The sequence below is a fragment of the Hyperolius riggenbachi genome, chromosome 2 (assembly GCF_040937935.1).
Source record: "Hyperolius riggenbachi isolate aHypRig1 chromosome 2, aHypRig1.pri, whole genome shotgun sequence".
In the NCBI taxonomy this organism is placed as follows: domain Eukaryota; kingdom Metazoa; phylum Chordata; class Amphibia; order Anura; family Hyperoliidae; genus Hyperolius; species Hyperolius riggenbachi.
The window spans coordinates 570,324,445-570,338,009 of NC_090647.1; the positions used below are offsets into that span (position 1 = coordinate 570,324,445).

Here is a 13,565-nt window from a genome sequence, read left to right on the forward strand (position 1 = left end):
CTTTAGTAGCCTGAGACCCACTAGAAGCTCTTTAGTAGCCTGAGACCCACTAGAAGCTCTTTAGTAGCCTGAGACCCACTAGAAGCTCTTTAGTAGCCTGAGACCCACTAGAAGCTCTTTAGTAGCCTGAGACCCACTAGAAGCTCTTTAGTAGCCCGGGACCCACTAGAAGCTCTTTAGTAGCCTGGGACCCACTAGAAGCTCTTTAGTAGCCTGAGACCCACTAGAAGCTCTTTAGTAGCCTGAGACCCACTAGAAGCTCTTTAGTAGCCTGAGACCCACTAGAAGCTCTTTAGTAGCCTGAGACCCACTAGAAGCTCTTTAGTAGCCTGAGACCCACTAGAAGCTCTTTAGTAGCCTGAGACCCACTAGAAGCTCTTTAGTAGCCCGGGACCCACTAGAAGCTCTTTAGTAGCCTGGGACCCACTAGAAGCTCTTTAGTAGCCTGAGACCCACTAGAAGCTCTTTAGTAGCCTGAGACCCACTAGAAGCTCTTTAGTAGCCTGGGACCCACTAGAAGCTCTTTAGTATCCCGGGACCCACTAGAAGCTCTTTAGTAGCCTGGGACCCACTAGAAGCTCTTTAGTAGCCTGAGACCCACTAGAAGCTCTTTAGTAGCCTGAGACCCACTAGAAGCTCTTTAGTAGCCTGAGACCCACTAGAAGCTCTTTAGTAGCCTGAGACCCACTAGAAGCTCTTTAGTAGCCTGAGACCCACTAGAAGCTCTTTAGTAGCCTGAGACCCACTAGAAGCTCTTTAGTAGCCCGGGACCCACTAGAAGCTCTTTAGTAGCCCGGGACCCACTAGAAGCTCTTTAGTAGCCTGAGACCCACTAGAAGCTCTTTAGTAGCCCGAGACCCACTAGAAGCTCTTTAGTAGCCCGAGACCCACTAGAAGCTCTTTAGTAGCCCGGGACCCACTAGAAGCTCTTTAGTAGCCCGGGACCCACTAGAAGCTCTTTAGTAGCCCGGGACCCACTAGAAGCTCTTTAGTAGCCTGGGACCCACTAGAAGCTCTTTAGTAGCCTGAGACCCACTAGAAGCTCTTTAGTAGCCTGAGACCCACTAGAAGCTCTTTAGTAGCCCGGGACCCACTAGAAGCTCTTTAGTAGCCCGGGACCCACTAGAAGCTCTTTAGTAGCCCGGGACCCACTAGAAGCTCTTTAGTAGCCCGAGACCCACTAGAAGCTCTTTAGTAGCCCGGGACCCTCTAGAAGCTCTTTAGTAGCCTGAGACCCACTAGAAGCTCTTTAGTAGTCTGGGACCCACTAGAAGCTCTTTAGTAGCCCGGGACCCACTAGAAGCTCTTTAGTAGCCCGGGACCCACTAGAAGCTCTTTAGTAGCCCGAGACCCACTAGAAGCTCTTTAGTAGCCCGGGATCCACTAGAAGCTCTTTAGTAGCCCGGGATCCACTAGAAGCTCTTTAGTAGCCCGGGACCCACTAGAAGCTCTTTAGTAGCCCGGGAGCCACTAGAAGCTCTTTAGTAGCCTGAGACCCACTAGAAGCTCTTTAGTAGCCTGAGACCCACTAGAAGCTCTTTAGTAGCCTGAGACCCACTAGAAGCTCTTTAGTAGCCTGAGACCCACTAGAAGCTCTTTAGTAGCCTGGGACCCACTAGAAGCTCTTTAGTAGCCCGAGACCCACTAGAAGCTCTTTAGTAGCCTGAGACCCACTAGAAGCTCTTTAGTAGCCTGGGACCCACTATAAGCTCTTTAGTAGCCTGGGACCCACTAGAAGCTCTTTAGTATCCCGGGACCCACTAGAAGCTCTTTAGTAGCCCGAGACCCACTAGAAGCTCTTTAGTAGCCCGGGACCCACTAGAAGCTCTTTAGTAGCCCGGGACCCACTAGAAGCTCTTTAGTAGCCCGGGACCCACTAGAAGCTCTTTAGTAGCCTGGGACCCACTAGAAGCTCTTTAGTAGCCTGAGACCCACTAGAAGCTCTTTAGTAGCCTGAGACCCACTAGAAGCTCTTTAGTAGCCCGGGACCCACTAGAAGCTCTTTAGTAGCCCGGGACCCACTAGAAGCTCTTTAGTAGCCCGGGACCCACTAGAAGCTCTTTAGTAGCCCGGGACCCACTAGAAGCTCTTTAGTAGCCCGAGACCCACTAGAAGCTCTTTAGTAGCCCGGGACCCTCTAGAAGCTCTTTAGTAGCCTGAGACCCACTAGAAGCTCTTTAGTAGTCTGGGACCCACTAGAAGCTCTTTAGTAGCCCGGGACCCACTAGAAGCTCTTTAGTAGCCCGGGACCCACTAGAAGCTCTTTAGTAGCCCGAGACCCACTAGAAGCTCTTTAGTAGCCCGGGATCCACTAGAAGCTCTTTAGTAGCCCGGGATCCACTAGAAGCTCTTTAGTAGCCCGGGACCCACTAGAAGCTCTTTAGTAGCCCGGGAGCCACTAGAAGCTCTTTAGTAGCCTGAGACCCACTAGAAGCTCTTTAGTAGCCTGAGACCCACTAGAAGCTCTTTAGTAGCCTGAGACCCACTAGAAGCTCTTTAGTAGCCTGAGACCCACTAGAAGCTCTTTAGTAGCCTGGGACCCACTAGAAGCTCTTTAGTAGCCCGAGACCCACTAGAAGCTCTTTAGTAGCCTGAGACCCACTAGAAGCTCTTTAGTAGCCTGGGACCCACTATAAGCTCTTTAGTAGCCTGGGACCCACTAGAAGCTCTTTAGTATCCCGGGACCCACTAGAAGCTCTTTAGTAGCCTGGGACCCACTAGAAGCTCTTTAGTAGCCTGAGACCCACTAGAAGCTCTTTAGTAGCCTGAGACCCACTAGAAGCTCTTTAGTAGCCCGGGACCCACTAGAAGCTCTTTAGTAGCCTGAGACCCACTAGAAGCTCTTTAGTAGTCTGGGACCCACTAGAAGCTCTTTAGTAGCCCGGGACCCACTAGAAGCTCTTTAGTAGCTTGGGACCCACTAGAAGCTCTTTAGTAGCCCGGGACCCACTAGAAGCTCTTTAGTAGCCTGAGACCCACTAGAAGCTCTTTAGTAGCCCGAGACCCACTAGAAGCTCTTTAGTAGCCTGAGACCCACTAGAAGCTCTTTAGTAGCCCGAGACCCACTAGAAGCTCTTTAGTAGCCCGAGACCCACTAGAAGCTCTTTAGTAGCCCGAGACCCACTAGAAGCTCTTTAGTAGCCCGGGACCCACTAGAAGCTCTTTAGTAGCCCGGGACCCACTAGAAGCTCTTTAGTAGCCCGGGACCCACTAGAAGCTCTTTAGTAGCCTGGGACCCACTAGAAGCTCTTTAGTAGCCCGGGACCCACTAGAAGCTCTTTAGTAGTCTGGGACCCACTAGAAGCTCTTTAGTAGCCCAGGACCCACTAGAAGCTCTTTAGTAGCCTGGGACCCACTAGAAGCTCTTTAGTAGCCTGAGACCCACTAGAAGCTCTTTAGTAGCCTGAGACCCACTAGAAGCTCTTTAGTAGCCCGGGACCCACTAGAAGCTCTTTAGTAGCCCGAGACCCACTAGAAGCTCTGTAGTAGCCCGGGACCCACTAGAAGCTCTTTAGTAGCCCGAGACCCACTAGAAGCTCTGTAGTAGCCCGGGACCCACTAGAAGCTCTTTAGTAGCCCGAGACCCACTAGAAGCTCTTTACTAGCCCGGGACCCACTAGAAGCTCTTTAGTAGCCCGGGACCCACTAGAAGCTCTTTAGTAGCCTGAGACCCACTAGAAGCTCTTTAGTAGCCTGAGACCCACTAGAAGCTCTTTAGTAGCCTGAGACCCACTAGAAGCTCTTTAGTAGCCCGGGACCCACTAGACCACTAGAAGCTCTTTAGTAGCCCGAGACCCACTAGAAGCTCTGTAGTAGCCCGGGACCCACTAGAAGCTCTGTAGTAGCCCGGGACCCACTAGAAGCTCTTTAGTAGCCCGAGACCCACTAGAAGCTCTGTAGTAGCCCAGGACCCACTAGAAGCTCTTTAGTAGCCCGAGACCCACTAGAAGCTCTTTAGTAGCCCGAGACCCACTAGAAGCTCTTTAGTAGCCTGAGACCCACTAGAAGCTCTTTAGTAGCCTGAGACCCACTAGAAGCTCTTTAGTAGCCCGGGACCCACTAGAAGCTCTTTAGTAGCCTGAGACCCACTAGAAGCTCTTTAGTAGCCCTGGGACCCACTAGAAGCTCCTTAGTAGCCCTGGGACCCACTAGAAACTCTTTAGTAGCCCGGGACCCACTAGAAGCTCTTTAGTAGCCCTGGGACCCACTAGAAACTCTTTAGTAGCCTGGGACCCACTAGAAGCTCTTTAGTAGCCTGGGACCCACTAGAAGCTCTTTAGTAGCTCGGTACTCACTAGAAGCTCTTTAGTAGCTCGGTACCCACTAGAAGCTCTTTAGTAGCCTGAGACCCACTAGAAGCTCTTTAGTAGCCTGAGACCCACTAGAAGCTCTTTAGTAGCCTGAGACCCACTAGAAGCTCTTTAGTAGCCCCGGGACCCACTAGAAGCTCTTTAGTAGCCCAGGACCCACTAGAAGCTCTTTAGTAGCCTGAGACCCACTAGAAGCTCTTTAGTAGCCTGAGACCCACTAGAAGCTCTTTAGTAGCCCGAGACCCACTAGAAGCTCTTTAGTAGCCTGAGACCCACTAGAAGCTCTTTAGTAGCCTGAGACCCACTAGAAGCTCTTTAGTAGCCTGAGACCCACTAGAAGCTCTTTAGTAGCCTGGGACCCGCTAGAAGCTCTTTAGAAGCCTGGGACCCACTAGAAGCTCTTTAGTAGCCCGGGACCCACTAGAAGCTCTTTAGTAGCCCGAGACCCACTAGAAGCTCTTTAGTAGCCTGAGACCCACTAGAAGCTCTTTAGTAGCCCGAGACCCACTAGAAGCTCTTTAGTAGCCTGAGACCCACTAGAAGCTCTTTAGTAGCCTGAGACCCACTAGAAGCTCTTTAGTAGCCTGAGACCCACTAGAAGCTCTTTAGTAGCCTGAGACCCACTAGAAGCTCTTTAGTAGCCTGGGACCCCCTAGAAGCTCTTTAGTAGCCCGAGACCCACTAGAAGCTCTTTAGTAGCCCGAGACCCACTAGAAGCTCTTTAGTAGCCTGAGACCCACTAGACGCTCTTTAGTAGCCCGGGACCCACTAGAAGCTCTTTAGTAGCCTGGGACCCACTAGAAGCTCTTTAGTAGCCTGGGACCCCCTAGAAGCTCTTTAGTAGCCCGGGACCCACTAGAAGCTCTTTAGTAGCCCGGGACCCACTAGAAGCTCTTTAGTAGCCCGGGACCCACTAGAAGCTCTTTAGTAGCCCGGGACCCACTAGAAGCTCTTTAGTAGCCCGGGACCCACTAGAAGCTCTTTAGTAGCCCGAGACCCACTAGAAGCTCTTTAGTAGCCTGAGACCCACTAGAAGCTCTTTAGTAGCCTGAGACCCACTAGAAGCTCTTTAGTAGCCTGAGACCCACTAGAAGCTCTTTAGTAGCCCGGGACCCACTAGAAGCTCTTTAGTAGCCCAGGACCCACTAGAAGCTCTTTAGTAGCCCGAGACCCACTAGAAGCTCTTTAGTAGCCCCGGGACCCACTAGAAGCTCTTTAGTAGCCCCGGGACCCACTAGAAGCTCTTTAGTAGCCCGGGACCCACTAGAAGCTCTTTAGTAGCCCCGGGACCCACTAGAAGCTCTTTAGTAGCCCCGGGACCCACTAGAAGCTCTTTAGTAGCCCGGGACCCACTAGAAGCTCTTTAGTAGCCCGGGACCCACTAGAAGCTCTTTAGTAGCCCGGGACCCACTAGAAGCTCTTTAGTAGCCCGAGACCCACTAGAAGCTCTTTAGTAGCCTGAGACCCACTAGAAGCTCTTTAGTAGCCTGAGACCCACTAGAAGCTCTTTAGTAGCCTGAGACCCACTAGAAGCTCTTTAGTAGCCCAGGACCCACTAGAAGCTCTTTAGTAGCCCGAGACCCACTAGAAGCTCTTTAGTAGCCCGGGACCCACTAGAAGCTCTTTAGTAGCCCAGGACCCACTAGAAGCTCTTTAGTAGCCCGAGACCCACTAGAAGCTCTTTAGTAGCCCCGGGACCCACTAGAAGCTCTTTAGTAGCCCCGGGACCCACTAGAAGCTCTTTAGTAGCCCGGGACCCACTAGAAGCTCTTTAGTAGCCCCGGGACCCACTAGAAGCTCTTTAGTAGCCCCGGGACCCACTAGAAGCTCTTTAGTAGCCCGGGACCCACTAGAAGCTCTTTAGTAGCCCGGGACCCACTAGAAGCCCCCCCCCCCCCCAAAGCTCTTTAGTAGCATTCCCCGATCACAGTGGAATCCTATCAGGGTTGATCCACTGTAATGCTTGCAATTGGGTTGCAGCTGATGATGGTGATTCCACATTTTTCTGATTTGATAGAAAGATGAAAAAGAAACAAAAAGACAAAAAAAAATAAAAATTGCACAACAAGCCAGATACCAAAATGACACAGAGCTCCTACCAGCAATGCTGCAAACGAATTGGGCTAATTCAACCTTTTCATATTGTATCAGGTATCTTCATCAGACACTTCAAACATGCACCTCGTTCTCATGCTCCCACACATACAATCAGTCCGCAGTTTCCCCTAGACTAGGGCCACGTCCATGCCGGGGTTTAGGATGGATTAGAAATGTACAGTATTCTGCTTGGTGAGCCACTCCTTCCCTGATTCAGTCCCATCAAGTAATTTGAGCCGTGCCAGAAATGTGTGAGGCCTCGGACAGCACCGCGGCCTTGGCCAACTCCCTCCACCTCAGCCCTTGTTGTGCTTCTTGTCTTTCCTTCCTTAATGGAACCTAAGTGGGCCACACAGGATCTCTCAGCCCTTCGATAGATGAAGAATTACAGCTGAGCTCTTTATGTCACCTGCAAACAAAAAGTGCCGTCAATCATTCGTAAAGACGCAAGGAAATCTAAATAACGGAGAATTGTACACTTTAAGCTTTATTATGATAGCAGAGAGGGAGGCATTTTTAAAGAGTTTTTTGTGAAACCTACCAAGACCCCCACAACACAAAGAAGGATAGCTGTCATCTGATGAAAGGAAATGGTGCTTATCAGTGCCTGACCAAAAGGTGTCTCTGTTGTGATGTGACTGTAGAGGTGAGACATCTATAGCGTTCTACAAAGGATGGCCAGTACTATACTTATGGTGGTATTGGTTATCTCCTCTCTGATTGGTTTGACATTGGGAGTTTTGTCATAGATGGGTGTACTATTGGTCTGAGAGAGGAAGGCACACAATAAGGTGCCAATTGTGTGGTCTGAGATATTAGTGTGTTTGTTGAAGAATTGACATTCTCCTGGGGGGAGAAGGCTGTCCATCTTCTGGTGAGGTTTCATGGCGGTTCTGGGTGTAACTATAGATCTACAGTGCTGTGTACTGATTGTATGATGGTAAATGTGTCGCGCATTGGTGGGAAGTCCAGCTTCATATTACCAACATGGAATGCTGTGTAAGTCATCCCCCCCCCCCCCCCCCCAACATCATCTTTGTGCAGATCCTCAGGCGCGGAGCCTGTACAGGGGTTGCATGACTCACCCCTGTACATGATATTCCTGCAGATCCTCAGGGGCAGGGCCAGTACGGGGGCCTCATAACTCACCTCTTTACATCATCTTCCTGCAGATCTTCTGGGGTGAACCCAGTACAGGGGTTGCATGATTCACCTCTGTTCATCCTCTTCCTGCAGATTCTCATGGGCAGGGCCTATACGGGGGCCGCATGACGGAAGACCGTCTCTTTGCTGTGCGAAATGCCACAAGTGAGGCTATCGACCATCTACACAAGAGCCTGGAGTCCTGTCCCACCCCTGAGACCGCCGCTGAAGATCCGCCAGGGCTAAAGGTATTAGCCAGAAAGGTCCCTACCAGTATGGACCCACCTATCCTAATCATGTGACCGGCCTCTATCCTAATCATGTGACCTATTATAGGATACACAAATACCTTTTATTTAAACAAGCCATCCAGCTGATGAGGTTTTGTTAGAATTGGAGTCCTCACTGCCTCCTCTATTACAGGTGCCGCTGCTCCCGCACCAGAGACAGGCTCTGGCTTGGCTGCAATGGAGGGAGAACCAGACGCCGCAGGGAGGGATTCTGGGTAAGTGTCCCATGCAGTCGCTCCGTCCAGATGTGTCACTGTTCTGATACAGGTGGGCGTGTCTTCTCTGGGGAGTGGGAGGAGCTATTCTTCAACAGGAATCTGTAGCTGTCTTGATTGTATACTCTAAAATAAAAAATAAAGTTTTAATACGACTTAAAGTATATAAAACATAACTTTGTGTCCTTAGCGGATGACATGGGGCTGGGGAAAACGCTCACCATGATCGCCCTCATTCTGGCCCAAAAACGGAAGCAGAAGTCCGAGAAGGACAAAGAGAAGAAACTGGAGAACTGGATATCCAAAACAGGTGGGAGTACCAACATTTACTGCTGTCCACACAGGTGGGAGTACAGACCTTTACTGCTGTCCACACAGGTGGGAGTACAGACCTTTACTGCTGTCCACACAGGTGGAAGTACAGACCTTTACTGCTGACCACACAGGTGGGAGTACAGATCTTTACTGCTGTCCACACAGGTGGGAGTACTGACCTTTACTGCTGTCCACACAGGTGGGAGTACTGACCTTTACTGCTGTCCACACAGGTGGGAGTACCAACATTTACTGCTGACCACATAGGTGGGAGTACAGACCTTTACTGCTGTCCACACAGGTGGGAGTACTGACCTTTACTGCTGACCACACAGGTGGGAGTACAGACCTTTACCGCTGACCACACAGGTGGAAGTACAGACCTTTACTGCTGACCACACAGGTGGGAGTACAGACCTTTACTGCTGTCCACAAAGGTGGGAGTACAGACCTTTACTGCTGTCCACACAGGTGGGAGTACAGACCTTTACTGCTGTCCACAAAGGTGGGAGTACAGACCTTTACTGCTGACCACACAGGTGGGAGTACAGATCTTTACTGCTGTCCACACAGGTGGGAGTACAGACCTTTACTGCTGACCACACAGGTGGGGGTACAGACCTTTACTGCTGACCACACAGGTGGGAGTACAGACCTTTACTGCTGACCACACAGGTGGGAGTACAGACCTTTACTGCTGTCCACACAGGTGGGAGTACAGACCTTTACTGCTGTCCACACAGGTGGGGGTACAGACCTTTACTGCTGACCACACAGGTGGGGGTACAGACCTTTACTGCTGACCACACAGGTGGGAGTACAGACCTTTACTGCTGACCACACAGGTGGGAGTACAGACCTTTACTGCTGACCACACAGGTGGGAGTACAGACCTTTACTGCTGACCACACAGGTGGGAGTACAGACCTTTACTGCTGACCACACAGGTGGGGGTACAGACCTTTACTGCTGACCACACAGGTGGGGGTACAGACCTTTACTGCTGACCACACAGGTGGGGGTACAGACCTTTACTGCTGACCACACAGGTGGGGGTACAGACCTTTACTGCTGTCCACAAAGGTGGGAGTACAGACCTTTACTGCTGACCACACAGGTGGGGGTACAGACCTTTACTGCTGACCACACAGGTGGGGGTACAGACCTTTACTGCTGACCACACAGGTGGGGGTACAGACCTTTACTGCTGACCACACAGGTGGGGGTACAGACCTTTACTGCTGACCACACAGGTGGGGGTACAGACTTTTACTGCTGACCACACAGGTGGGAGTACAGACCTTTACTGCTGTCCACACAGGTGGGAGTACAGACCTTTACTGCTGTCCACACAGGTGGGAGTACAGACCTTTACTGCTGTCCACACAGGTGGGAGTACAGACCTTTACTGCTGTCCACACAGGTGGGAGTACAGACCTTTACTGCTGTCCACACAGGTGGGAGTACAGACCTTTACTGCTGTCCACACAGGTGGGAGTACAGACCTTTACTGCTGTCCACACAGGTGGGAGTACAGACCTTTACTGCTGTCCACACAGGTGGGAGTACAGACCTTTACTGCTGACCACACAGGTGGGAGTACAGACCTTTACTGCTGACCACACAGGTGGGAGTACAGACCTTTACTGCTGACCACACAGGTGGGAGTACAGACCTTTACTGCTGACCACACAGGTGGGAGTACAGACCTTTACTGCTGACCACACAGGTGGGAGTACAGACCTTTACTGCTGACCACACAGGTGGGAGTACTGACCTTTACTGCTGACCACACAGGTAGAAGTACAGACCTTTACTGCTGTCCACACAGCCGTAGGCAAGCTATTGTTTATATGAGTAGACAGACTAGCTGCTCCCTGCCTGCATCTTCCTGACACAACAATAAAAAACTGAGGAGTGCTGGAAAAATCGCTCGACCTGTAACCCCAAATGGGCGAGCCACCTGCAGGTGAATGCCTAGGCTAATGTACATACAAAAAACCCAGACGTCTACTAAGTAGACGTCTGGGTTTTTTGTATGTACATTAGCCTAGGCTAAACCATTTTTATGGTTGTACAAACATGGTTCCTTAATAAACGTTTGATACCTGTCAAGTAGACTCTACTTAACAGGTATCAAACGTTTATTAAGGAACCATGTTTGTACAACCATAAAAATCCCCTTATCCCCTAAAAATGTGAAATGGCTTTTGGTAGGGGACAGTGTGTTGCAGTTGTTGGCAGGGCTGTTGGTAGGGGACAGTGTGTGGCAGCTGTTGGCAGGGCTGTTGGTAGGGGACAGTGTGTTGCAGTTGTTGGCAGGGCTGTTGGTAGTGGACAGTGTGTTGCAGTTGTTGGCAGGGCTGTTGGTAGTGGACAGTGTGTTGCAGTTGTTGGCAGGGCTGTTGGTAGGGGACAGTGTGTTGCAGTTGTTGGTAGGGGACAGTGTGTGGCAGTTGTTGGCAGGGCTGTTGGTAGGGGACAGTGTGCTGCAGCTGTTGGCAGGGCTGTGGGTAGGGGACAGTGTGGTGCAGTTGTTGGCAGGTGGGTAGAGTGCAGTGTGTTGGGGTGTAATGTGTGCTATCTCTCTCTTTCTGTTGCAGACTCCACCCTGACTGTCTCTCGCGGGACGCTGATCATCTGTCCGGCTTCCCTGATCCACCACTGGAAGAAGGAGGTGGAGAAGAGGGTAGCTGATGGGAAGATGCGTGTGTATCTGTATCATGGCCCCAACCGGGAGAAGGACTGCAGGCTGTAAGTTCTCAGTGTCATCCATTATCACTGGTGGGGGGGGGGGGGGGTTATCTGCCAGAATGTGGACAGCATTGCCATGCTCTGCTCTTGCACTGCTAACAGTACAGGAGACACAGTGTGAGCTCTGATGGGAGGGAGGAGCCTATGTATGGTGGCAGTACAGGAGGCACAGTGTGAGCTCTGTTGGGAGGGAGGAGCCTATGAATGCTGGTAGTACAGGAGGCACAGTGTGAGCTCTGATGGGAGGGAGGAGCCTATGAATGGTGGCAATACAGGAGGCACAGTGTGAGCTCTGGGAGGGAGGAGCCTATGTATGGTGGCAGTACAGGAGGCACAGTGTGATCTCTGATGGGAGGGAGTGGTCCAGGATAGGGAGGAGCCTATGAATGCTGGTAGTACAGGAGGCACAGTGTGAGCTCTGGGAGGGAGGAGCCTATGAATGGTGGCAATACAGGAGGCACAGTGTGAGCTCTGGGAGGGAGGAGCCTATGTATGGTGGCAGTACAGGAGGCACAGTGTGAGCTCTGATGGGAGGGAGGAGCCTATGTATGGTGGCAGTACAGGAGGCACAGTGTGAGCTCTGTTGGGAGGGAGGAGCCTATGAATGCTGGTAGTACAGGAGGCACAGTGTGAGCTCTGATGGGAGGGAGGAGCCTATGAATGGTGGCGGTACAGGAGGCACAGTGTGAGCTCTGATGGGAGGGAGGAGCCTATGGATGGTGGCAGTACAGGAGGCACAGTGTGAGCTCTGGGAGGGAGGAGCCTATGTATGGTGGCAGTACAGGAGGCACAGTGTGAGCTCTGTTGGGAGGGATGAGCCTATGGATGCTGGTAGTACAGGAGGCACAGTCTGTGCTCTGGGAGGGAGGAGCCTATGAATGCTAGCAGTACAGGAGGCACAGTGTGAGCTCTGATGGGAGGGAGGAGAATATGAATGCTGATAGTACAGGAGGCACAGTGTGAGCTCTGACGGGAGGGAGGAGCCTATGGATGGTGGCAGTACAGGAGGCACAGTGTGAGCTCTGATGGGAGGGAGGAGCCTATGAATGGTGGCAGTACAGGAGGCACAGTGTGAGCTCTGATGGGAGGGAGGAGCCTATGAATGGTGGCAGTACAAGAGGCACAGTGTGAGCTCTGATGGGAGGGAGGAGCCTATGAATGCTGGTAGTACAGGAGGCACAGTGTGAGCTCTGATGGGAGGGAGGAGCCTATGAATGCTGGTAGTACAGGAGGCACAGTGTGAGCTCTGATGGGAGGGAGGAGCCTATGAATGGTGGCAGTACAGGAGGCACAGTGTGAGCTCTGACGGGAGGGAGGAGCCTATGAATGGTGGCAGTACAGGAGGCACAGTGTGAGCTCTGATGGGAGGGAGGAGCCTATGAATGGTGGCAGTACAGGAGGCACAGTGTGAGCTCTGATGGGAGGGAGGAGCCTATGAATGGTGGCAGTACAGGAGGCACAGTGTGAGCTCTGATGGGAGGGAGGAGCCTATGAATGCTGGTAGTACAGGAGGCACAGTGTGAGCTCTGATGGGAGGGAGGAGCCTATGAATGGTGGCAGTACAGGAGGCACAGTGTGAGCTCTGACGGGAGGGAGGAGCCTATGGATGGTGGCGGTACAGGAGGCACAGTGTGAGCTCTGATGGGAGGGAGGAGCCTATGAATGGTGGCAGTACAGGAGGCACAGTGTGAGCTCTGATGGAGGGAGGAGCCTATGGATGGTGGCGGTACAGGAGGCACAGTGTGAGCTCTGATGGGAGGGAGGAGTTTATGGATGGTGGCAATACATGAGGCACAGTGTGAGCTCTGATGGGAGGGAGGAGCCTATGAATGGTGGCAGTACAGGAGGCACAGTGTGAGCTCTGGGAGGGAGGAGCCTATGAATGGTGGCAGTACAGGAGGCACAGTGTGAGCTCTGATGGGAGGGAGGAGCCTATGAATGCTGGTAGTACAGGAGGCACAGTGTGAGCTCTGATGGGAGGGAGGAGCCTATGAATGGTGGTAGTACAGGAGGCACAGTGTGAGCTCTGATGGGAAGGAGTGGTCCGGGATAGGGAGGAGCCTATGAATGCTGGTAGTACAGGAGGCACAGTGTGAGCTCTGATGGGAGGGAGTGGTCCAGGATAGGGAGGAGCCTATGAATGCTGGCAGTACAGGAGGCACAGTGTAAGCTCTGATGGGAGGGAGGGGTCTGGGATAGGGAGGAGCCTATGAATACTGGTAGTACAGGAGGCACAGTGTGAGCTCTGATGGGAGGGAGTGGTCCAGGATAGGGAGGAGCCTATGAATGCTGGCAGTACAGGAGGCACAGTGTGAGCTCTGATGGGAGGAAGGAGACTATGAATGGTGGCAGTACAGGAGGCACAGTGTGAGCTCTGATGGGAGGAAGGAGACTATGAATGGTGGCAGTACAGGAGGCACAGTGTGAGCTCTGATGGGAGG

The 13,565-nt window shown here is 51.9% G+C and overlaps 1 protein-coding gene across 5 annotated transcripts in view; it reads left to right on the plus strand.

Moving 5' to 3' along the window:
- Positions 1-13,565, plus strand: part of TTF2 (transcription termination factor 2) — an 84,752-nt gene that overhangs the window by 55,156 nt on the left and 16,031 nt on the right. For all 5 annotated transcript variants that reach the window (XM_068271017.1, XM_068271018.1, XM_068271019.1 and 2 more), the window contains 4 exons: positions 7,644-7,798; positions 7,974-8,055; positions 8,246-8,365; positions 10,974-11,124. In XM_068271017.1, coding sequence (XP_068127118.1) covers positions 7,644-7,798; positions 7,974-8,055; positions 8,246-8,365; positions 10,974-11,124 — 508 coding nt within the window. The remainder of the gene's footprint in view (positions 1-7,643; positions 7,799-7,973; positions 8,056-8,245; positions 8,366-10,973; positions 11,125-13,565) is intronic.